This window comes from Diadema antillarum, unplaced genomic scaffold, assembly GCF_040938485.1.
Source record: "Diadema antillarum isolate AM-2024a unplaced genomic scaffold, OU_Dant_1.0 scf00000038, whole genome shotgun sequence".
Lineage (NCBI taxonomy): Eukaryota > Metazoa > Echinodermata > Echinoidea > Diadematoida > Diadematidae > Diadema > Diadema antillarum.
This window is the reverse complement of record NW_027270927.1, coordinates 1694208-1721707: the sequence shown is the minus strand read 5'-3', so window position 1 is coordinate 1721707 and position 27500 is coordinate 1694208. Positions and strand designations below refer to the sequence as shown.

Below are 27500 nucleotides of genomic sequence, written 5' to 3'. Positions count from 1 at the left end.
TTTTATAATTATTTTTAACTTTTCTAATTGGAAAAAAATGCATTTTGGAATATTTTAGCACAGGAATTGTTCTGTAATTTAAATTGGCACCTCCATACGCTGATTCGACGAACGCCTTTGACGATCGAGGAACTGCTTTAAATGCCAATTTTCCTTTAAGTTGAAAATGTTTTTGATTTTATATCTGTAGCATACACTGATATAACTACAAACAATATGATGGAGGTAAGTTTTTGCAAAACTTAGCTGAAATGTCCAGCAGAACTGTCAAGCAATTTGTAACGTGCACGCTTGTTCAGTCCCGATAATTCATTTTCATGTGGAGTGTGCAGTGCACGTTGTCTATGGGACACATCTCACTCATCTGCAATAAAAATGTGCCTCTTGTACTTTTAATTTAGGTATCACCGTATGCCACATGCCATCCTGGTCATATGTGTTAAGAAATAATAAACTCTACCTAAATGCAAATTTCTGTGGGTTCCTTTGATTTCTTTTTAATCTTGCTAAAGGCCTAAAGGGAAAAGATGAATCTATTCCAGAGCAATTTCTAGATCATAGTTTTGTATACATAGTCATACATTTTACAAGTATTTTAAGTTTAACTTTAGAACAAAAGGACAAAATACAATTGTACTAACGCCTAATAACGGCTGACGCAGTGTCATGACCTGTAACGTTAGTATTTACCTGCCAAGTTACAAGCATACTCTGAGTCTGGACAAATGAAATGTTACGTTATTTACCAACTGTATCATCGATAAACTATAGTAGTACATTACTAACCATGCTTGGGTATGGGGGGGGGGGGGTCTACCCAAAAAGTCATAAAAACTGTAAAAAATATTGGCTGTGTGAAGTGTGAACATTTTTGTCATTATGCTTTCTTGGAAAGTAATGTAAATTTAATTGTAAATGTCATGTCATAAGACAGTGATTTTTTTTTTCTCATTTTTTTCTTTAATGTTACAAACTAACGTTAAACCCTTTACCAAGTTACCATGGCAGCTCTAAATTTATATTTGTTCAATTGTATTAATTCTTTTCGATATCATAAACATGGGAAGGATGAACATGTAACATGATCTTTGATTTACTTGAAATGAATAGATGATGAATTATAATACCAGGTACGGTACAGCTGTACAGCTGTGGTGGTACCAATATGTGTAAATTTGCTTTAAAGTACACTGTAATGTTAACTCAAACTGCAGAATTGCCCTTAGGGTTAGCTGTTCCCCCAAAAGACACAAAAAGATATTTGTTGGGAAAAAAGAGAAAGGGAACCTGAATGTCATGTTGAAACTAAAAAGGGTACAAATGGACTAGAGACTCTACTAGTTAAATTACCTGTGACATGATCTGTATGAGCTTTGCCAAACTTGTAGCAGGTACAGCACAACCATGACCACTCTACGGATGATGAAAATGAACTTGCCTTATTTTTTTTTCCTGTTGTATAATTTTCTTTTGTATTTTTTTTTCTGTTGTAAGTGTATAACTTGTAATAAGTATACAACTGGCTACAGTAGTACAAATGTACTGGTACAGTGGACATACAGTGCGTGTAATGTAGATGTTCTAATAACTGTGACTGCAAGATGTGTACATTCTATTTAATGCTGAATTAAGAAAAAAAATTTATATTGCGCATGAGTTACAATGTAAGCACTTACAATCATACTATTTAGAGTTGAAAGTAAATCTTTTGTCATGTCCTAGTATTAATAGCTTTATATGAATGAAGGCTGGGTAGGATGAAATTAGAAGAACAGAATGATACCTAAACTTTAAATTTCCTTTTACCCAAATCAATCATAATTAATGAGAATATGGAACAGTCAAGTTCCCCATGTTTCCACCGTAATTAGTACTTGTAGTCATGACTACTATACTTTGTCTAAATGCTTCCCTGTATAATTCTATAATTTTGTACATGTAAGCGCTCTGAACTGAGCCTTATGGGAATGGGCATAAAAGTATTAATTGTCTTGTCTGATACTCAAATTGGCAGACAGGATAATATCAAAGTCACCTTACAGCTGACAGCTGTAATGTCTCCTATCAATCTGCAAATACTGAACAAAAAGAAACTCTGTGTACTAAATTTTTCCTGATAGACAGGAAATCAATATAAAAGATTTAGAGTGCTGGAAAAAGAAATAGCTCATTACTACCATGTTTGGGAACAGCCTTTCCCTCCAATATGGTGACAAAACAAACAAAATTGATTAGACTCAATTTGATTCTTCAAATTTAATTATTTGTATTATTATAATCTTTTATTTTTGCATGTAACACTGGTACATGGCAGTAGAGTATTTCATTTTTAAATTTATTTGTTATTTTTGTGTGTACCACTGGTGGAAAGCCTATTTACAGTCTTATTTTCAGGCAATAAAGTATTTGACTCAGGGTGCATTTATAAGATTTTTCTTCTGGCCAGAAACAGTGTTTTGAAACACTGTTTCTGGCCAAACAGTGATTCTAGCTCGAAAAAAATTCTTATAAACGCTCGTCGTGATTTGAAACAGTGTTTTGAAACACTGTTTGTAAACGCACAAAATAGTGCGTTTACAAACAGTGTTTCTGTAGAATCAGTGTTTCAAAAATCTTATAAATGCAACCGTGATCGCAAACACTGTTTATGTGACGTCACAATGCCTTGCGCGCACCCTGTTTGACCTTTTGCCGAGGAAAAACTGCGCAGAGTGAGTTGCGCAATGGCACAGTCTGAGCGAGAGCCCCAACACGCTCGGAGAAAAAATCTTATAAAGTTACGCTCTCCTGACGAAACTGTGATTTGAAACAGTGTTTCAAAACAGTGATTCAAAACAGTGATTCTAGGCCCGCAAAATCTTATAAACGCACCCTCAGTTCAATGCAATGCAATCACATTTCATACAACTTTGACTCTGTGCTGTGACCTTTAACCCATCCAGGAGGTGAGCAAACACTCGGTGCACACTCTGGTCTTCAGATCACTCAAGAGGTCTCATGACATCTTCATGGCTGACAACATTCAGCCCCCAGCAAGAGATGATGCAAGGTAATTAATCAAGTACTCATAATATTTGTTGATGGATCTTTAGTTTGGCCAGTTGCAAAAAGCTTTGTTTGGGGAGTGCTGGATTGCTTCAGTAAGGGACTCCCCACCCCCAAGATCTCAGGTGTGGATTGCCAGATTGCCTCAGAATTTTGCATGAGGGTAGAAGATGAAATGATATATAAAACTGTATGGCTGAATTCTTTTCTTTATACAAGTGAATGAATTTAAGGTAATTTATGCAAGAAATCAAAGCTTTGGTTATTTTTTACTGAAAAAGCTTTGGGAAGAGCAATGTTTGTGGTACAGATGTCGTTAAATATAACTTCCTTATCAGTTTCTCAAAGAAAATAGAACCTTATTTTTTTCTATAGATACAATATTTTTTTTTAAGCCAATTTTGTATGTATTTCTTTGATTGCATATGTTGCCCCAAGAGTATTATAGCTCATAAGGAGTTACAGTATAATTGCTATCCGTAAATAGATTGTCACATTGAATTATAGAAGAATGAGCTAATAAGGAGGGAAATACACCTGTCTGAAATGAATAACCTTTCCAATACTAAACAAATAGACATTTTCAGGCAACAATAATAGACAAAACATACAGACAGACAATGTTCACTTTTAATTGTCTCTAGACTCTGTTTCTCTGAATACAGCTGTGTAATTTCTCTTATCTTTTGGTAGATGGTTCTGACATTTTGCACTTTTCAATTTGCATTTTTAGCAGTCAAGCTGATTACTGTACACTGTTAGTAGTACGGTATGAGAAAATGAGTTCTGCTTGGCAAGCTGAGAGCATGACCACACAGCAGGCTGAGGAAAGCATCCTTTCTCTGTCCCCCCCCCCCCCCCCCCCAAAAAAAAAAAAAAAAAAAAAAAAAAATGGTGCAGATCAAATATCAACCTTCATAGGGTCATAAACATTACTGAAAACAACTGCATACCAGTATTTGTAACCCTGAACTCTTTTTTTGAAGTACCATATAATTACATACATGTATGATTAAAGGACAAGTTCACCTTCATAAACATAAGGATTGAGAGAATGTAGCGATATTAGTAGAACACATCATTGAAAGTTTGAGGAAAATCAGACAATCCGTTCAAAAGTTATGAATTTTTGAAGTTTTTGTGCAGTACCCGCTGGATGAGAAGACTACTGCAGTGTATGAATAACTTAGATGTCACATGCGTACAACAATATAAGGAAAATATAAAGAGAATTTCACAAAATTCCATCTTTTGAAAAAAGTACACATTCCCCCGACTCGTTATCGACAAATGTTATGGGTAATATTATTCCCCCTGCCTTTAGAAAGAGGCAAGTCAAGTGCTCTTTTATTAAGAGAAAAAAGTGAAAATATGTTGAATTTTCTTTTACATTTTCTTTATACTGTTGTACGCATATGACTCACAAGCTGTAGTAGTCTCCTCATCCAGCAGTTCCAACACAAAAATTTAAAAAATTCATAACTTTTGCATCGATTGTCCAATTTTCCTCAAACTTTCACTGATGTGTTCTACTAGTATTGTTGCATTTTCTCAATCCTTATGTTTATGAAGGTGAACTTGTCCTTTAATTACAAAGCTATGTAAGAATTCACATTCAAAAGTATTTCTTGTAACACATGGCATTTTCTGGGCAAGTCCAAGATAAGGTCCCCTCAGAAGGCAAAATTTCATCTTTGCTCAATATTGACATGTTTGGTACCATTTTGAAGCTTATGAGTTGAAGTTTTAATTTCCGTGGAGGAAAAAATGATATTATGTAAATTTATGCAAATTTCAAGGGCTTCATTTGCATAAATGTGAAACACAGCGTTACGTATGGGACATTTATAAAAATTCATATTAATTCAAAGGAAAGTAAATAATATTTGATTTAATATGTGGACATAAGAAGTTCATCACATAGTTTAACTTGGCATGACAATTTAGGGATTATGCAAATGATTATGCAAATTAGCTCGTGTCCTATCATGAGATGTCCCATACGTAACAAAATGAGGTCATTTTTTTAGGTTTTTTCTGAAATTGCTAAGGTTATTTTAATGCCCTTTTGGAAACTTCTAATTTATTGTTTAGAGAAATTAAATACCAGAGAAAAAAGAAAAAAAAGTAAAAGAAATTTTTTTTATTAGGCATTGAAATAATGTTACGTATGGGACAGATGCGTTACGTATGGGACATCCTCATACATATTGCATGTGAATGCATACACCTAGCTGGGAAGGTCTCTCAGTATACAAATGGTCAATCATCCTGAAGAAAGCATCCCAACATTGTAGCTACTTTTTGAGTTATAGACAATTGAAACAATACATGAACTTGACTGAACAATTTTCAGAAAGGGGGAGGAGAAAATTGCAAAATACACAATGAAAAATCATCATTAAAGGGATGGTATAGTTTTTTGTAGAAATGGGGATTCAGTCTTCAACATTTAAAGAGATGATTGGAAACCAATTGTATGAATTACTTATTAGAGCATAAAATCCTACGACTAGAGGAATTCAAAGTTTATGTGATGGAGATCCAATATGAAATGGTTGTGATATATATAATAGAAAAAAAAGTAAAATGATTTTTTTTTTTTAATTGCAAGTGATACACAAATTGTCCTTATTCAGTTTTCAGTAGTAGCCACAACAAAATTCATGGGTATACATACTGAGGTGTGACTCGAATCAATGACCTGACTGATAGACAGACATCATACTGTATGTCTACTCGATCACTGGGGTTCCACGCAGCAGGCATTGCTTATTTATTAAACTTAATATTTCTTGTGTCAAGTTGTATTTTATTGAAACTAAATGGCAAACTGCCCTTCATCAATGGAAGTAAACACTTTAAACTATTCAATTTTTCAATAGTAACTATCCTGATAAAAATAGGGCATACATACTCAGGTTGGTCATAAAAAATATAGAATATGATTGAATGTGATTATGATGGCAAATATCTGGGGAATATTGTTCCCTTGTCAATCTGGATCAGTATTTGAGTAATTTCAACTGATTCCACCTCAATAATTATGCAAAAATTTGTTTATGGGTATTTTGCAAAATTATTTTGCAAAATACCCATAAACATGGTTCTCCACACACTAAACGAATGGGGGACAAAGGGCATGCATACCGAGGTTGGTCATAAAAATATAAAAATATGATTGAATATGATTATGATGATGAATATTTGGGGAATATTGTTTCCTTGACAATCTGGATCAGTATTTGAGTAGTTTCAACTGGTTTTACTTCAATAAATATGCAAAATACCCATAAACATGGTTCTTCACACACTAAATGAATGGGGGACAAACTGTCCCATACGTAACTGTCCCATACGTAACACGTCATGTCTGTCTTTAATTAGAACCTGTAATTAGAGCTTTTTGCCTCATGACATGAAACTTACCTGTGATAATCTTGAGTGTTGTGACTTTCATCACAGTGAGTTACAAGTTGTAGAATGATATACTTTCAGAGAGTTTTGAGGTTGAAAAAAATGTTCAAAAAAACAAAAATTTTCTGGTCCCATACGTAACGGCACTTTTCTCTTCTAGAATATAATTGTGAAGGTCATTTTTCTCCATTTTTTACATGATTATACTTCTTCTAGATATCAATCACCATGATGAAGTTCAATATGATCAAAGGCCATTAACACTTTTTTTCAGGTCATGAAAGTCTCTGAATGTCCCATACGTAACGTGCGTGTTATCTTGGACTTGCCCTTCTTTAAACAGTTTGAATGAATCCAGGTCATAAATGTACTTAATCAGACTTTGATTCTTGTAATGTGGAAAAAGGACCATACCATGCTCACCATAGACATTTTGCCACTATGTCCTATGTAGGTACAGCTGAGTAGTTTCTCCGTTTTATTGGTACATGTAATTGGTAAATGGTTTTGACAGTTGCACTTTGTCCTTGTGTATTATTGGTATTCTAGCTGATTAGTGTGAGAAGATGAGTTAAAATGCTTGGCAAACAGGGAGCATGACCACACAGTAGACCAATAACATTCTTTTTCTCTGTCCCAAGATATGGTAGAGATCAAATATCAACCTACATTAATCACAAGGTCATAAATAGCTGAAAACATTGCACTTGCAACCCTAAGCTACAATGTATTTCTTTTAAAATACATAAAACACAAAATGATTTATTGTAACAAAGCTAAAAATGAATGATCCTTGTAGCATAACACAAGACATTTTCGATCAGTAAGAGTAAACCCAGGTCAAACAAAGAATTTGATCTTGCAGAGATGAATAAAGATTAATAAGTAAACAAATCATGAGAACAAATAAGCATCTTGTCAGTTGGTATGTCTCTGAGTACAGCTGTATGATTTATCCTGCCCCTTGGTAGATGGTTCTGACAAATGCAATTTGTTCTGTGGTGTCATTGGCAGCCTAGCTGATTAGTGTGAAATTGAGTTTTAAATTGCGGTAAGCAGATACCATGACCACACATCTGGAAGAAAGCCTTCTTTTATCCATCCAAAGATGCTGTATGACACATATTGGCGACTGAACTTTCTGTTTAACCAAACTCAGGGTCATAAACAGCGCCAAAAGTATTAGCACTTTTTCTTCTACGATTTAGTAATTTACATAAACTTAATATCATTAAAAATGAACCTTTGAAAACGTAAACAGGGCCGTGTAAGTAACAACTCTTGCAACCCTAGACATTTTTCTTCGTAGTAAACATAAACTCAATGTCATTATAGAAACCTGCAGTTGAAATTGCAGTGAAGGTCATGTTGCAATAATCTAGGGTCTTGTCGTCTAGTACTTGAGCATAGAGATATATCTGCCCTGTTGTTGTTCCACTAGATTGGTTTTGTGATTAACGTACATACTGTGAAGCAGCTGCCATGTTCCTCGGCAAGAAATTCTGCTGCCCTATATATTGACCTAGCTGTGTGCACGGGGACCTGGAAGGGTGTGAGAGTCATTGGGACTTGAGTTGGCACCATGTGTGCCTCTGTAAGATGGTAACTGGTTTGAACGCTCCGCGAGGAGTGGAGAATGCATTGAATGTACATGATTGAAAATCGATCCAAATACAGGGGCAATGACCAATGTGTTGTAAAGCACATTGATGTAACCTCACCTGATATGAAATCTGCTATTTATTCACATTTTTTAATATTTTGGCTGATCAGTAAGTAATGAGTGATGTTTCGTATCAATTGACAAGCGTGCTGACAAATGTACTATTTTGATCTTTGTAATTTTTTGCTGTCAACCACCCCCAGAACATTCACAAAGAAATGTACAGACTTGTTTGCATACACTGAACATAATTTGCGTATGTTAGACACACATGTGTAATTGAGGAGACCAGAGGGTATTGTGATGTCATGAGGATGATGATGACATCACAGTGACGACATCAATGATGACCTATTTGGCAACCTACATTCAAATATGTTTTTTAATGGTATCCCTTTTGAAGACTACTTGTAAATATGTGAATCTCTTTTGGTTTTTTCAGTGACAGAATAAAAGTTGCATGCAAGGTGCAGGACCAGTACGGAATGATTCAGAGCCTGCCTACTCCAGGAAAGGAACTCCACATGGCAGAACACATCCATCCTGACATGACAGAAGGCAATCAACATTTAGACTCAGGTAAATGCAGTCCATAGACGTACACTTGTACATTCATGTCTTTGACTTGAATAAGACACTTTCAAGTTTTAGTGACTATGAGTAGGTTTATTTGTGGTTACAAGAAAATAGAGACTTCTTTCCTTATGTAGTACATATTTGTATCTATTGGTAGAATTCTACATTGATGTAGTTCAATGATGCTTTCATGTGATGGATTTTTGGCAAAAAAAAAAACCAACAGCAACAAAATGGGGTATGCCACACCTGTGATATGAATAAGTGGACAGTGTATTTGTATTTCCAGCAATAGAATGGATAGCCCTTTCAGCAAAGCTGATTTTCAAAGGTTTCCACTTGACATACATATCAAAATCCACATAAACAATCAATAAATTTATGCACAGTAAAATCTTATAGAGTCGTGGGTATAAAATAATTGTAAAGCAAAAAATGACTTGCAGTCGATGTATTAATATCATGCATTAGAATGATTGCGGTGACAGAAATAACAAACGTACCAAAAAATGATATAAATGAGGTCGGTTTTGTAAAGAAACTTTTGTCATTTAAATTAACACATCGGTAATATTAATCAGCATCTACCCCATACAGTTTTAGTTTCCTGTACACAAATCTACCTAAATCCAAAACAAGTCTTTGTGATGTGTACAGAAAATTGTAACGACTGCATAGTTACATGCATCTTTGTGATGTTGGCACTACATGTAATTGACATTTGTATGAGCCCAAATAATATCTTCATTATTTTACTGTGCATCTTTTCAGGATACGAGGACATTGCAGCACATGTTTTGCCAGGTCACCCCTACCCTAGTGCTCCAGGTAAGACTGAGATTTGAGAGACCAGAGCCCAATTTCATGAAAGATGTGAGGATGGCAACTTCCCATGGCAACAGCCAATCAGGAAGCTGGATTTTTGTCATTACACGACAATTGTCATTCCAGCAAGAGTTGCTATCATATATAAACTTTTTTTTGAAATGGGGCCCAGGAGTCACTTGTATGACTGTGACATCAAGGTGGCACTAATCTGCATGTACAAATTTGTAGACAGACACTGTAATGAAACATAGGATTCTGTCTATATTGGAGGTGGTTATCGATACCTTGTTTTATGTCATGATGCAGGAATGCAATTTCTGTATGATTATTTGTTATGGTAGACTGTTGTTATGTTTATGAGAAGGTACAATCTTTCTTTAGCAAAACATCATGGTGAGTTTAGGGCATGTAACTGAAAATACCAAGGGCGAATTTGGCATTTATTGAGAGCTCACGTGAAAGGTATTGTCAAAGTATTTAAAACAGAATTTATGAGTTCATTTAGGAATATCCTACATGACCTGTTGATGACTGTTTAAAAAGTACATACATGTATGTGACCGTGCATCACAAAACAAACAAAAAGTCGCAACCCTTAATTTTACGCGAGGACTCAAAAAAGGTGAAATGGTTCAACCAAGTCAATCTTGAGTTTTTCATGTTTTCTGAATGAGCTATCCTTCTTCTACATTATTCTTAATTTTGGGATCTTAACATGAATGGGAAAGTGTGTTTTTAGCAGTTTTTCTACAACTCTTTTGGGGGGATGAGTAGAATGATCAGGTATGTCTTAGAGTCTACTTTTCATGTCTTGAAATCCTTTGCACACTCTTCACTTTCAAGTCTACTAACTGTTAAAAGGATGACGCTACTGCTTAGAAAGTTAGCACTAATTATGGGCAGAATGTGTTTATAGAACATGCTCAATTTCAGCTTAATCTGATAATCCCTTCATTGTTGTTGCTTCAGTGGTTTACATCCTGTGTTTTGTCCCTTTCATGGCACAGCTAGCACGGCTTGGTAAAGATAAAGCACTTGAATAGACTGTGTACTTCAGAGCCTCTTTTCTCAGTTCACACTTTTCAGAGTGTGTGCTTTCTTTTCAGTATTTAGGTAGGTTAGGGGAGTTCATTTGAATTGAGCTATACATCATTTTAAAGCTGAGAGTCTGCTCTTTCAGAATCTGCCCTTATTAAAAATCCATGTCTGGCGACTTTTTGTTGGTTTTGTGGTGCAGGATCACATATGTAATACACATGTGTATGAGAACAATCTGGAGAATTTTAGAATTATGACACTCATCTCTAAAGTACAGTGTATTAATGTGTGAGTGTGTGTTTGTTTGTTTATGTGCTAATGATGTATCGTTTCTTCCTGCTAATTTCATGTGTCTGAGAGAACATTTATCATTGGTGCACATGTTGTGTTACTGCTTTAGTAGAGTTGATGGAAAGTGCCCCAGATATGATGCACTGAATGTTTTCAGCATATTTCCAGCTATTCTTTAGAAGGAAGAATTGCTGCCCTTTCATTCAAAGTACACTAACAGTAACTCTATCACCAGTCTGCTGAGCAGGAGTTCTGTAGGTCTACATGAATGTACCAGGAATGTAAATAAAATAAAGGAAGCAAAAAAAAAAAAAGCTGCTGAAAACTGCTTATCCAATAGTGGCGAGCCAATGGAGTAAAAGGGAGTCAAAAGGGGCCTGAGCTTTCGATCCTAGCAGAATCTTTGTCAGAGGCAAAATGACAAACAGGCAGGGAAAGCAATCATATGATATTATTAAGGACTTCACACAACAAGAACAGTCAGGGACAGGCTAAGGACACAAAACAAAGGAAACAAAAGGAGAGGGTAGGAGGTCATGGGCAAGGAGCCCAACAGGTAAAGGGAGGGGGATTAAGGCAGGAGGGTGGACAGACAAAAGGCAGAGGACAGTCAGTAATGATACTGAGGGCCATGGGGTAACCATTGAAGGAAAAGGATGAATAGGGAGGCAACATCAAACAAGATAAGGAACAACAGAGGGATAAAGAAAGGAAAAAAGTGATATAGCAACAGCAAAGGGAAGGGGGGGGGGGGGAGGCTGAGCAAACAGCGAGCCCTAATAAGGTGTACCAACGGAAAATAAAATATAATAAAATAAGAAATGAAATAAAGGGAAAAATCTTGACATTGGCAATGCACAGGTTTAATGTATTTTGACTATCATTCTTTGAAAAAGAGAGAATTTACCAGTGGTTGAAAGCTAATTATGTAGGACAATTCTGTGTTGAATTGCTGTGAAGATTATTGAACATGTGGTAAAAAGTGGGAGTCTGATGTTGTTCAATCATCTTTTGTGACTTGCAGGCATCCCTTTATCACAGGAGTCTGTTGCCAGGCAACCGCCTCTCAGTGATAGTGGTATCCAGGAAGTGCTGAGAGGTCTCCCTCCTTCAGAAGCACAGTAAGCAAAAGATTTACAGAGCAAAAATTATTCAATGTAGAACAGTGCTCTTTGTTCGAAGCAAAGCAACAAGCATATGATTATAGCAGTTACATGTGTATGTAGTCTGATGTACAGAAGCACTGCAGGAATGCATTGGATTTTTTGTCATTGTTATTGAGAGAACAATGTCTTTTCAAGTGAATATTGTCCACTTATTGTGAAAATATTGCTATTAAATTGTTTGTTAGTTACAGCAATGGAATCAATATTCAAATTTCATATACCACTGAAGGAATATCTCTTTCCTAAATACAGAAACTTGCATCTCAGAGATTTAATCTAAATGCCATAATTTCAATCATATGGTCATTTTCATGCATGTTAAAATAATGTATATTTTTATTTGACTAAAGGTAATTACAATTGTTAATCTAAAATTAGTGCTATAATATGAATATAGTATGTTTTCTCATGTTCCTTTCTTTTGCATATTTGCATATGAGATCCCAAACCACATATTGATCCACAAGTTGAAAAATCTCACTAACTCTGAGCATGATTAATAAGCAATACATTTTTTCCTCTTCTCTGACACATACAACTGTACATTTAAAATGTTTATTTGTTCTTGGATATGTCATTGCATGCTCTAATTCAGTCTGTCTACACCATATCTATTGATTTGCCTTCCTTTACCAGAATCCAGGCATCCAGAGTATCACATGGAGTGGAAGATATTCACCGAAAAGCTGGCATAGCTGAGAGAGTGCAGCCGCCTGGATCAAGGGTGAGTCTGGCTGAAATGGGACCCAGTGTATAAAGATAATTGACTGTCTGTGAGAAATTAAAGTTCATTCAACTTGTGCCATTTTGAAACATCAGGGGGTCAGTAAAAAAACAACAACACAAAAACCAAATATCTAATATGCTGTAGAACTATACTGTTATAACCCCAACTCTCCCCAAACTATAGCCACAATACTAAATCCTAATTATGAGTGATTGTGTACTTGATTATGTGCTCAAACTTTGCCAGTAATGGCAATGATTATGATATGGCATTTAAATTCAGTTCATGCCCTGTTTTGAAATAGGATATTTGAAACTTTAGATTTGAAAAAAAAAAAGTGTGATTGCATATTGTGTCAATTTAAAGGAAATGCCTTGCTGTGATAATGATACTGGATTGATTATCATCTGTTATTGATGCTTGCTCATTTGCTTCTCATCTCACATTTTTTCCTGTTTCTGTCTTTTGCTCTTCTTTTCATTTCTTTACTTCAATCTTTCCCTTTTTCTTCATTCATGTTTCCTCATTTTTGTATATACCTCTTTTTCTCTTCTTTCTTATCTTTGTTTTTTTCCATTTCATCTCCACCAGGCACTGGTCGCTATCGCCGGGGGTGGCACCAAGAACTCACAGGCACTCGTGCCAAGGAAAGCACCCACAATGCCTAAGCCAAAATGGCATCCTCCGTGGAAGCTGTACAGGGTCATCAGCGGCCATCTTGGCTGGGTGCGAAGCATCGCCGTGGAGCCCGGAAACCAGTGGTTTGTCACAGGGGCGGGTGACAGGGTCATTAAGATCTGGGACCTGGTATGCATACATGTGCTTTCCCTTCTCATTAGAATACAACACGTACAGATATCTGCAACATAATGTAATAGCTTTCTATGTATTTTCTTGGCCATCAATTAATACTTTGTGTGTCTGGAAAACAAACTAAAGCAGTCTAAAAAAGAAAAAAAGCAAACTGCAATGAGGAACACCATTGTTTGATGTTGGTCTTTAATAGCATAGTCGGCGATGGCTGTTCCCATTGAGATATCTTGAATTGTAATTTTAGACTGCTCTGCCTACTTCTGGTTTGGTTTTGTCCGAAGAAGGAATCATCAAATATTGTTATTTAATATTATAATCATCGAAATTGAGTGTAATCATTTGATTTCAGGTCAAGGCATGTTAAAACAATTTAGTGGTATCTATCATTTTGATATGGGATTGCAAAAGAGTTCTTTGATGCATTCAACTCAAATTCATGACCAAAGTCTGCCATTTTGTAAAAAGTTTATTGATTCATGTACTTTCTGCTCAGAATTAGACATGGCATTGCAGATAGATAATATTTCATATCTTGAATTATTATTCATTATAATGAATTGAAAGGCTTCAGGTTTACAAAAACCAGTGTTTTATCTTTATATAATGAAAAATTGCCTTACATAGGAATATTTTAAAGTAAAAGAGATATCATTTTTATGTGGAGGTACATGCGTATAAAGCTTCGTGTTTGCAGTAGTTGGGTGAAAACAAGTGCCGTTCCTTTCCTCTATGTCAAAATCATATTCTTCCAAATGCAGGCTAGTGGTCAGCTCAAGTTGTCGCTGACCGGTCATGTTAGTGCTGTTCGAGGTCTGGCGGTCAGTCCAAGGCAACCCTACCTATTTTCCTGTGGAGAAGACAAGATGGTCAAGTGCTGGGACTTGGAACAAAACAAGGTAAAAGTGACTCTCCTTTCTACATAAAATACTTTGTGAAACTGATTATGATCATATTGATATCTGCAGAGAGAAAATGATCTTATTTTTCATTTTTGCAGAAAACTTTTTTTTCGGGTTGGTGGTTACTATTGATGTTAAATAAACTTTCTTTGGAATTGCCTTTATCCTGAGCTGGCTCCAATTTGCAAGTAAAGCCTACAGACTGCAATCATTAATTTTACTCTCTTTTTTTTCACCCAGTCCAGCTTAGTGCATTAAAGATAAATGGTAAAAATGTAATATCTATTTTGGTTTTCTTTGCTTGTTCTGATATCTGTACAGTTTTATTTTCTCAAAAGTTTGAACTTCTGACAAATGACCCCCCAAAAGTCTGATAATGACAATTAATTTGTGACCCCCACCATTTGTCAGCTTACCTGCTTATTATTTTCCCTGCAAGGAAATCATATTATTTTTTGTTATAGGTAAATGTGTTGCCCGCCTGAGTTCTACTTTCTCTCTTGCTTCTCTGACCTGACCTCTGAACTCTGACCTCTTGCATTCCTCCAGGTCATTAGACATTACCATGGCCACTTGAGTGCCTGCTACGCTCTTGATCTCCACCCAACCATTGATATCCTGGCAACGTGCGGCCGTGATGCCACGATACGAATCTGGGACATGCGTAGCAAGGCCTGCATCCACACGTTGACCGGTCACACGAACACAGTGGCATCGGTCAAGTGCCAGAGTGCTGAGCCCCAGGTAAGGAAGAGGACACATGGTCAGTTTGCTCGGACCTGTGGTGTGGTTGTCAGGTCACAGAGCAGTGTTAGGAAACATCGGTGGTATCGGTCAAATGCCTTGCCTGCCTTGGACTACAGGTACTTACATGTAACATGATAATGTCAGAATTTTGGAGCTTGGGTATTTATTCCAAGTGCATCATGTCACTGTCGGCCACCAGGGATAGTCTGGTGGTAGTGCCCCTGCCTGGAAAGCAATAGATGACAGGTTTCATTCCCGCTGGTTCCTTTTCCCCTGACATGTTTCTTAGATGTTATAGATCAGCAGTTGTGATTTTACAAATTTCATTTGTAGAGGGAGACAAACTGAAGAAAACTCACACCTCTTCAGTGGTCATTGTAACTTGTCATTGGTAGAATGAGTGTAGAAATATGCTGTGAAGAATGATGGGTGACAGATTAAATGATGAATGATCATTTCATTCTGAAGTTAACATGGAAATGAATACATCGTGAACACATTGTAGTATCTTCAATATACTTTAACCTTGGTGAGCAGTCACAAATGCACTTTGAATACACTTGGTAGCAAGGAGTTCTGTCTTTTTTTAAATTTTGCTTGAGAGGTTGACCTAAACACCCACTGTCAGGGAAGCAGATATTCTGTATAAATCATGCCAAAGCTAAAGCGGAGCATTCCAGCAAATTATGACACAGTTCAATCCATGTTTTCAAGAGCTCAATTTTTACTGTCGTGGTGATTTTATGTGTGTGAAAATAATATGGCTCTCTTTTTGAAATTTGCTGGTACTCTGGAGGGGTGACATAAAATAGCAATATCACAGCTTATGAGAGTCAGAAGCATTCCACTTTAGAACACCTGATACAATGACGAAAGAAAACCCTCAAAGAATACAAGAATTATTCATTTAAAGGGATCGTATAGTTTTGTTTGAGACCTAATTTCAGGTTTCTAACATTTTTTGGTGAGTTAGTTAGAAAAATCTTATGAAATATGAAAGAGTAATGTAATTCCATGAGGAATTCAACATTTTTTTGATGAAAATAAGTTTTGACATGGCTGATATATCCAAAACAGAGTGATTCTAATAAAGTGTGGGACCCACCTTTTATTAGGATCATTTCGTTTTTCTTTGTTTTTGGATGTTTCAGTCATTCCCAACCCGATTTTCATCAAATAAGCTTTGAATACCTCATAAAATGGTATGCTCTGTACTATTTCATAAGTGTTTTCTTGGTATCTCGCAAAAAGTGAAAAGCTCAATTTTCATCTCTACAAATACTGTACCATTCCTTTAAAGTCATCATCAATTGAAAAATGAATGAAAGAATATCATGATTGCTAATGAAATATTGATATGGTGATTACTGTAAGGCTGCCGATTTATATTGCAGGAAAGTAACTGAATTTCATTTTGCAATGGATATAAATTACTAAAAAATCTACTCTCCTGCTGAAAAGGAAAGTGCATTAACCTTTAAACCTCATCTTTTCTTTCAGATTGTGAGTGGGAGCCATGATTCTACCATCAGGCTGTGGGATCTGGCAGCGGGCAAGTCCAGGGCCACACTCACCAACCACAAGAAGAGTGTCCGATCAGTTGTCCTCCACCCAAAACTGTGAGCCAGCAAACAGATATCTTTGATATCTCCTTCTCTGTATGTCTGTCTGTTTTTCAGTCATTCCCTCCCCCCCTCTCTTTTTATCCTGATCTCTACCTTTGCTGTCTATCTACAATGTATGTTTATACAATATGTGTATCTGGGTACCTATATTTGGTTGTTTGTAGTGATGGATTGACATATATGAATAATTTCTCTCTGTGCACTGACTAAAACAAGATGTACAAGTACATAAATTAATGCCCGTGTAAAGTCTTCTCCAATTCATCTTTGATATTCACTGCTGTATGAAGATCTACTGTATACGCCATATATTTCGCGAGTCTAAATTTTCCCAAATCGGGAATTCCCGACGATTTCGCGAATGGTTAAATTCGCAATCATGGAGTCCTGTACTGAACAGAGAAATGAACATGCGTATGTCACATCCACTTCGGGATCAGAGTCAATATTTTCGCATGTCCTTAATTTGGTGAATAGCACCTGACTTGCGAAATATACAATATGGCCTTTTTTACGATCAGTGGTGTAACTTTTGTACTCAGAGGGTCAAAATTTCAAACAAAATATTTTTTCATTATTCTGTTTGATTCCTGTTGGCAAGTATTCAAATTTTTGAAAAAATAACATTTCAGACCTTAAAGCTGAAGAGTTATTGGTGTAATTTAAGGAAAACCCTGGCACCTGAAGTAAATTTAAGCAAAATTTTGTTTTCATGAATTGCACCATAATGACAAAACTCTGTAGTCAAACTTCACCATGCAAAGTTTATATGGTTAACAACAATATATAGTTTGTGAATCAAAACTATTTGGGGGTTGAATATAAAGTGAATTAAAAAAAAAATACATGAGATTTATAAATTTTTGGTAAAAATACCAATTGACATGCAATTTTTAAGATTTTAACTATTTATTGGAGGGCAAGCCAGGTCAAACTCTATACTATAACAAGTCTTTAAGAAGGGCTACCTTCCTATGTAGGTTAAATGAAATTCCAATCATTTCTTTAAATCTTGGATTTTGCACACATGGATGTTTCGGAGGTGACAGTTAACATAATAGAATGTTTCGGAGGTGACATTAATATTAACACTCAGTTTTTTTTAGAATAAGTGACAATAACACAAAACTTCTTCTTTTTATCAATGTTTTTAAGAATTATAACTCAAGAACAAGAAATTAACTCCTGTTTCAAGCAGATAAACCACACAGAACAAGTGTTTTTTTACACTTCATTAATTAGCATGGGCACCGGTAGTTTGCCTTCCATTTGGACGAAGGTTGTAAGCTAAATATTGTAATCTGAAGAAACATGGCATTCCATTTTCTACCTTAAATTGGGATGAGGGTGTGAGATCATTTTAGTAATGTTTCTTTGCTCTCAGAACATTTTATTCCACAACACCAGGGAAGAATCACTTCGTTTCGGAGGTGACATTTAATGTTAACATTGTGTTGAAATATTCATTTACAGTAAGAATATGACAGACATAAGCTAGATATTGTAACCTGAAGAAAATTGGCATTCCATTTTCTACTTTAAATTGAAATGAGGGTGTAAGATCATTTTAGTAATGTTTCTTTGCTCTCAGAACATTTTATTCCACAACACCAGGGAAGAATAACTTTGTTTCGGAGGAGACATTCAATGTAAACATTGTGTTCAAGTATTCATATAGTATGTCCCCCCCCCCAAAAAAAAAAAAAAAAAAAATACAATTAGACTCTTGCATTGACAGCACCCAATATGATTAAATCAGCTAAAATCTACTTTGGGGTCTTAAATTATAATATCTTAGCTCTATTTTGCAGGAAGCCCCAGTCAATTTGGTTAAGTGGTCTCAAAGAAATGTGGATTGTTATGAAGGATGTCAGGAATCTGATTCTTCCAAGTTTAGCACTTGGATGCTCTTGGACTGCATATTAATGTGTAAACACAATATACAGAACTTGGAGGGAAGGGATTCCTGACATGCTCTACAAAAATCCTCATTTCTCTTTGACCTCTGAAGCAAATTGAATGGGGTTTTCTGTAAGGTGTGGGCAATGAGTTATAGTTTCAATCCCTCAAATTGTATTTATTGATTCACTATCTTTAAAGTTATCGTTGCGGAGGGTACCATTGTAAGTTTTAGGTGGGGATATACAATTTGTAGGTTATGAATGCCAAAAGCAAAAATTCTTATTTGACTTGTATTATGTTTTTGTTTGCACATAGTATTATAAATAAATTAATTCAAGGATGTTCATTAATTTTTCATCATTCTTGATAGCCACCATACAAATGTTATAATACTGGTGAAAGGTGTTTGGTTCATCTGGGATAAATTTTCTATATACCAGATTCATTTAAACTGTTGACATTACTAAAATATATTTTATGTATCTTTCTGAATTGCTTGAAAATTACCAGCAAATCATATATATTAGTCACTTTTGAGAGTAAAAAGTATAAGATAAGAAAAAATCATTTTATTGTTTTGGAGGTGACACAACACAGAGACAACCCAACTTCTCAGGTGTTACAATGTACGTTTTGTAACTAATATATTGTGAACATTCATGTCTTTCCTCATGGCTTTAATTTTCAAATATAAGCTCTTTCTTTCAGTTCTTACTTGTTATTTTGTTTAGTTATTCTCTTTCATGATAGTGGATACCAGCTTATATTTTGTTTTAGATTGTAATTCATACTAATCTTTAGCAAGTTTTTACAGTTTGGTTAAGACAACAGTTTGTGTTTCCCAGCTAAAGAGAGCAGCATAATGCTTTTGTGTGAACTTATGGGGAAAATTTTTTTGTTCAGTAATTTTACCCATCAACTTCACAGGAGGTCCCAGACACAAACTGGTCTCAAATAACCCCATAATGGACCGAAAAAGGACAAGTTCACCTCAATAGACACGAGGGTTGAGTAAATACAGCAATATTAGTAAAACACATCAGTGAGAGTTTGAGGAAAATAAGGCAATCCGTTCCAGAGTTATGAATTTTTGAAGTTTCTGCTCAGTCAAAGCTGAATGAGAAGACTTCTATAGTTTGTGATGTCACACGTGTACAAGGATATAGAGAAAGTATCAAGAAAATTCAACATATTTTCACTTTTCTTGCATAACAAAAGAACACTTGACTTCTCTCTTTTGGAAGGCAGGGTGAATAATATTGCCCTAACATACCTCAGTAGTAAGTTGAAGAAATGTGCACTTTTTTCAAAAAGTAAAGTTTTGTGAAATTCACTTATATTTTCTTTATATCGTTGTATGCATGTGACATCATACAATGTCGTAGTCGTCTCATCCAGCAGTGATTGCATAGATACTTTAAAAAAAAACATAACTTTTGAATGGATTGTCCAATTTCCCAAACTTTCAATGATGTGTTCTACTAATGTTGTTGCATTCACTCAATCCACATGTATATGAAGGTGGACTTGTCCTTTAAGAAACCATTTTCTTTTCCTTGAAATTCCAGTACTTAAAGCCAAATTCTTAGATAAAACATAATAACAAAACAAGGTAAACACGTCATCAAAATTATATTGAGATAGAACTACAAATCTTGTTTTTGGATCTTTCCCTTTCCAGTCCTGGGGACTTGTTCCTCTGTTCACTTTAGTTGTCAAATAACTTCAATAATCTTAAAAAAATACAATGTCATAAACAGTTGGTTCAACTTGGAAAATGTAACAATTATTGTCATACCTAAAAAAAAAAAAATCACATAATTTTGTTTATGATTACCACGTTGTACATGGGAAAACAACAACTAAGAATTCAAGAACAAGTTGTGCACCAGCTATAGGCATGTGGCCTTTTTGTGGAGTTTGATTATTTTATGATTTTTTTTTTTAAGATTGTGGACTAGGGCATGCATGAACTGCCACATGTATCACTTTGGTATCAAGGGAATTCTGGTGAGCTAGGTATACAAAAGTCACTTCTATTGTGATGATTTTGTAGATATTAAATGTATTTGAAAATGTTAATAGATAGTGAAAAGGAACTGAAGTCTTGCCTTTCACTATCACATAACAATATGGTGTTAACAAACAATGTCACCTCCGAAACACAAGAAAAAGCAACCTACATGGAAAGCTGTGATTGGTAAATCTTCAGAACTAAATTGCTTAAATTGGAAATCAAGCTTCTAAGATGAAAGCATCTATATGTTTACTTAACTAAAGCAGGAGAATTGATCTTGATTACAATATTATATATACAACAGATGGGTGTATTTTGTGCATTCTCTTTGTTAAAAAAGTGAAAAAATTTAAATTTGCCGTAAAACGTACAGTATAGTAACAAAAATAAGAGTGAGAGTGTGTTAGTTGATTTCTCCACTTTGAGACTTATGTTACTAAAATAAATGAAACCATTGGTGTACATGATATGGTTTCTCTTCAATAGAAATGAACAAAAACTCTTGTTAACAGTGTTTTGTCACCTCCGAAACAGTAATTCTTAGTTTTTATGAGATCTTTTATTAATCTCTAGAAAATTCTCACTTCCTGTTGCCATATTACTATTTCCATCCAAAAGAGATTCCTGTCAATTGGACAGAATCAAACAAAATTGCGTTGTCTTCGAGAAATTATCAAATATAATACGCTTGTTGTTTCGGAGGTGACGATTGTTTCGGAGGTGACAAGTGTTAACGGAAAATTGTAAATTGCTCCGAAATGAAAACAACAGGCTATATTTCTACTACCTTCCTTCAGAGATAATGTGAGGGGATATGTTACATTTTTGTAAATGTAATGTATAACTGATGTCAAGAATAAAAAAATCAAATACATAAATCTGTTGTCTCGGAGGTGACAGAAAAGTTAACGGAAAAGTTGCATAAATTTATAAACACTCACCAAAAAATGATAAGCTATTTGAATCAAATAATCTTTGGATCGAAGTTAAGTCAGATTGATTACTATTCTGTTTTGATGGAAATTAGCAAAGTTGGATTTTATAATTGTGAGCAAGAGCTAACTCAAAAGAGGGGTTAATTGTTAACGGAAAATGTCACCTCCGAAACATAAAGTTTGGACAATTTCAGTCTTTAAAGAAGACAAAGCAGAACCTGGTTAACATAATAGTTCTTAATGTTGGATACCTGTCTATCACCACAACAACAAAAATAATGAAAAGGAATGAACAATTTAATATGCTAGGTCTGACAAAAAAACCATGTCAGAGTGCATACACCAAAAGTGTTGGATTTCAAGCATGTAAGTGCATGCCACATCTGAAAGAAAAAGAGAGGAAAGTTCATTAAGGTACCCAAGGTAGACACTGTGGGTGGTAAGTTTATGAGAAAAAATAATGCATATCTGTCAGAGTATAAGAAAGTTATACACCAATTAGTGCCAAAACCGTGTTTTACACCACTGATTGTAAAAATGGCCATATGTGACCCGCTACAACAAAATGGTCCTAAAGTCGCGCGCGGTCGAAGGCGTGAAAATCGAGTTTGAAGTCAGAGCATCAAAATTGGTCAAAACTTAAGATTTTTTTAATTTGACATATTATTAGAGTCTGACTATGTCTTCTATCATCTGTCGAAATTTTGAAGCAAAACGATGAAAGGAAAGACCAAAAAATAGCGTTTTTCTGGGCCATGTTTTTTGGCGTTTCAACGAAGCAGAAACTGGTTCGAACATTTGGATTGAGCGCCACAGATAGGCTCCGCCCCTAACAGTGACCAGAGTGATCTCAATGGTCAGTTTGCTGCTTGCCGCTAACCGAAGCGATGCCCGGCCGCTTCTCGTGGCATCCTGGTCACTGATTGGTCGGTGAGGAGACCGCCGACGCTGTGTTTGAATGAGCATTTCGGGGGTTGCTAGGGCTTACCTTCTTTTGTCCGGAGGTGAAAACTGACTTGCGTGTCCGTTGATCGTGATTGCATCGCAAGGAGAACTTTTAGGGCGCTTTTCTCGAAACAGTGATTTCCCAGCTGTCTCGACATGCTCTCTTTTAAACATCGATATCTCTGCAGCCGGTTATCTTTATAACATGTGTTATATATCAATTTAAAGCAGAAAGATTAGGGAATTGTGTCATGCAATTTTCAAATAATCGACCTCGCCCGACTTTAGGATCATTTTGTTGTAGCGGGTCACATATTAATGTTTTTCAGCTGTGTTTGCTCCTGTGACATACGAAGCATGGATGGTCAGATCCCAAAGACAATGATGAACACTTGAATGCTTCAACAGGAAGTGTTATTTCACACGAATGTGAACGTATCCATTTTTCTTATGAAAAAGAGAATTGTTCAGGTATGTTATCCCATGTCGTATTGCTGTTGGCTAGAATAGCATCAAGTAATCTCGTGCTTTGCTATTAAGATCAAAGGCAAGATACAGTAGACTCCTGTTATAACGAAGTTCTTGTTATATTGAAATTTTATTATAACCGAACAAATAAACAATTAAAGATACTGAGCGGATAATGTTTGGGTGTGAAATTGTACTTCATTGTAAGCATAATTTTGTTATGACTGTGTTATATCAGGAGTGCACTGTATGATCAAGTCATGAAATGAAAAAAAAGGGGATATACACTGATACATGTATGTACATACTATAAACCTCTTGGGGATGAACTGATTTTGCTACAACAGGCATTTCCCATAGACACCTGTCCGAGTATACTTGGGATTCGCCCTCAGTGAGTTAAGGTTTCGCTTTAACATATTTTATGTGTGTCTGATTTATCTCATGAATCATTAGGTACATGATGGCCTCGGCATCACCAGACAACATCAAACAGTGGAAGTTCCCTGATGGAAACTTCATGCAGAACCTTGGGGGACACAATGCCATCGTCAACTGTCTTGCCATCAACTCAGACAACGTCCTGGTGTCGGGAGGTTCGTCCCAAATTGAATATTGTAATATAGAATACTGAAAGGGTGCCACATATATACAAGATGAACCACTACAACAAAATGTGTTACTAGAAGCAACAATTTGTTTTACAACAATTTGTGTTACTAGAGACAATATTACGAACCACTATGAAAATACATTGTTTCAATTTCAGCACATCCACATGGGCTTATTCTTTGCTGATCAGTGGGAATATCCTGAAACTGTCAATGCTCAGGGACGAAGATATTCTTGTTGCCATTCTCTGTAGGAGTGATAATTAAAGAAAAACAGAATAAGATCTTATGGAGGGTAATGTGCTCACCATATTCTGTTTCACTTGTATAATGTGCCACAAATTAGGCTTGTAAGGCAACGTGACGAGTGGTTGAATTCATGATAGAGAAACACAGTGGTGGAATAAGAAAGAAGTGTCATACTTCTTCAAAAGAAAAGTTAGCAATTATCCACTTTTTCTGAGACAATATTCAAAACCTTGGTGTTACTAGAAGCAATTTCTTCACAAGATGCTGGGTATGCAAATGAATTGTATATTGGATTACTCACAAACAATGCAGAAAGAAGACCACCGTGGAATAATTATACTTCATATACATTCATACGGTTATACTGAGAGGTATACCTATAACTTTGCTATATCTCTGCGACAAAAAGTATTAATTCACAGGAATTTTATTGGCCTTTATGTAGAATTGTACAATTGCTACATTTACATGTACATTGTAAACATTGAGTTCTTTGACTTGCAGTTCAGAACTTGATTTTTTTTTTTTTTTTTTTTATATGGTGGTGATTGAGGATCTAGATAATCCTAAACCATCTAACCAACTGGGCAAGTTATGCCCTAGTGCTTAGACACACATATCGGCATACAGACATGGGTGAGAGGTACACTGTAGCTCCAACTTGGTAACTTGAATTTGTTTGCTGGAAAGTCCACATGTCTCAATGAAAAGATGTGTGGATATGAAGCAACAACTACATGATAGCTGGCAGCATCTCTTCAAATGGTACCTCACAAGATTTTGAATAAACAAATGAAAGAAAATCCCAAAATAAATATCATCCTAATATTTTCAGTTTCTGAGTTATGGGAATATTATGTATTCAAAATGAAACGTAAACAATCTTTTGAATGATTATCTATATTTGCATTACTTTGCGAAGGATTGCTAAAGATGATAGCGAGATTTTGACTTGGACCATTCTAATATTCATGTATTCATGGAAAGAAGCGAAACTCCTCATTTTTCACTGAATAGGTGACAATGGCTCCCTTCACTTCTGGGACTGGCGGACAGGCTTCAACTTCCAGCGGACCCAGGCCCCCACCCAGCCCGGCTCACTCGACAGCGATGCCGGTATCTTTGCCATGACCTTTGACCACAGTGGCAGTCGTCTGCTGACTGCCGAGGCAGACAAGACCATCAAGATCTACAAGGAGGATGAGGAAGCGGTGAGTAGGGTGTTTGTTGAGAAGGCATCCCTGAGTCCGAATTTCAGGATTGGAAAGATGCTCTTTAGGTCGTCCACATTAATTGTTTGAACTGAGAAATAGCACAATACAGTGCACTCCCATTGTAACGAACACGGTTATAATGAAATTCCGGTTACGACAAAGTAAAAATTCAGGCCAGAACATTATCAGCTCTATGTTCTGTTATTGTTTATTTGTTCGGTTACAACGAAATTTCGATATTATGAAATATGAATGAATCTTGAGGACTTCGTTATGACGGGAGTTTACTGTACTCAGACCAACAACTTCTTTAATTTTCTACCATTTATCCATTGTCTATATATTCAGGTTGTATGTCTGTGTATTTTGAACCTTTTTTGTTATTATGTTAATCAGAATTGCAAAATTATAAACAGTTGTTAATCAGTATTGCAAAATTATAAACATTTGTTATCATTTAGTTTTCTTTTAGTAGTGTTTGCTCATGCCTACCTTAGATGCCTGTGTTCCTGATAGCAAGAATTGTAGAATCATTTATAGCTGCAGCTCTGTATGGATATAGACATTCCTGTCACAAATGTAAGATTGTGTCAATACTTTGATGCACGAAGCAGAAACAAGACATTTACACTGTACAGAACCTTGATAGGGACTCTTACCTCAGCAGTGATTTCTCACGTTAGATGTAATGGTCACATCTGTGGTTATCCATTCATTACATTTGTCCCTTCTTTCCTCATTTGTATGACTTTGCCACAGAATGTCATTTTATTTTTAGGTTTCCAGTCAGTCCACCCATCTGTCCGTCTGTCTGTCCACCCTTAATTTTCACTGGTTTTTTTTTCCATATTTTGAAAATGACTCAAAATTTTGTCTTGAAAATAAGTGTGATGTTACCCGATAATGACTTTTTTGCCAATCATATAAAACTGTCATGTCACATAGGCAGGATGTACTGTAGACGTGTTGGAAAAATAATTTGATATAGCAGAGGCATACCAGTTGCCATGATAACATTTCTGGTTTGTTTTGTTCTCTGTCCATGTATACTTTCTCTTTTGTTTATGTCCTGCACATTGACTTACTCTGCAATTTCTTCTTTATGACTATCTCATTTTACTCAAACTGTCTTTCTCTAAGCTCTTAAAAGAAGCATACATCGTACTATTTTAATTTTTTTCTGTGTTGTTGTCTTAATTGAGGTACCAAAGCGACAATCTTATTCATTTTCTTTTATCTTGTCTATTTATCAGACGGAAGAAACTCATCCACTGAACTGGAAGCCAGAAATAGCAAAGAAGAAGAAGTACTAACTCTGGTCACTATTCTTGGAAGAAGCGGCACTTTTCATTCCGAATCATGCTACAGGGAATGGTCTGAACTAAGTTTGAGCACATTGTTTTAGACAGAATGCTAGAAAAGGATGTCTAATAACCCAGAGGAAAGCTGAAAATGGTCCGTAAACTTGAGCACAATTTGGGCAAAGTTTTATCCATGGAGCCATTTGAGTCGTCAGACATTGTTGGGAACAGTCAGCTGACTTGAATGGAGTTCGTTCAACATCTTACTTGTTGGGGTCACTGAGATAGATGAATTGTAGCTTTTCTCATGTATTGCGTTGTGGTTCTGCCATGAAATGTGTCTAGATGTCAATGATTGAGAACTTTGGAATAAAGAAATTTACAATAATGCATATTTTCATGCAAAATGTTCAAGATTTTAGTTTATACAGTAACTTAACCCATTGAGAACGGACTGGTTTTGCTACAACACACATATCCCATAGGCACCTGCCCAAGTATACTCGGGACTCGTCCTCAACGGGTTAAAATCACACAAACACACCTTTTGGGAATCTCAATTAGCCATATAGTTCTAGCCCCTGGGGACATTAATGGTGATTATGATGTTACCTTTCAGCCCCCAGTAAGGCACACCTATATTGTGAAAATAATCAAAACTTTCATAAATACTGACCAATGAAGTGAACAATGGACTACAGTGTGTATGTGGGGGTAAAGAGGAAGTACAGTTGTATATACACTGCATATATATTTTTCCATGTGGTCAATATTAGGATAATATTTGGAAGTGTACTCAAGGTGGAGTGGAAAAGAATATGCCAAAACAGGAGAAATGACCTAATTTGGAACTCGGAATATCAGCCACAAACAGGAAAATCATTTCCGGAATAGCCCCCTTGCTCCTTATTTAACAGATCATACAAAAAAATAAAACCCTGAATAATTGGAAGAAGGAGCAATATTGAGTGTCTGTGGATGTGCATTTTCAATCCAAATGTCTATCATCTTTCAGGAAGTATT

The 27500-nt window shown here is 35.8% G+C and overlaps 1 protein-coding gene across 1 annotated transcript; it reads left to right on the top strand.

Moving 5' to 3' along the window:
* Window positions 1-92: 92 nt before the first annotated feature.
* LOC139710086 (pleiotropic regulator 1-like) lies at window positions 93-27500 on the top strand. Its single transcript, XM_071622033.1, has 13 exons — window positions 93-225; window positions 2943-3049; window positions 8568-8704; window positions 9473-9529; window positions 11883-11979; window positions 12661-12748; window positions 13343-13558; window positions 14323-14460; window positions 15013-15207; window positions 16711-16829; window positions 23559-23698; window positions 24980-25173; window positions 26430-27500. Exons 1-13 carry the CDS (start codon window positions 217-219, stop codon window positions 26487-26489), a joined length of 1557 nt encoding a protein of 518 aa, XP_071478134.1. The 5' UTR covers window positions 93-216; the 3' UTR covers window positions 26490-27500.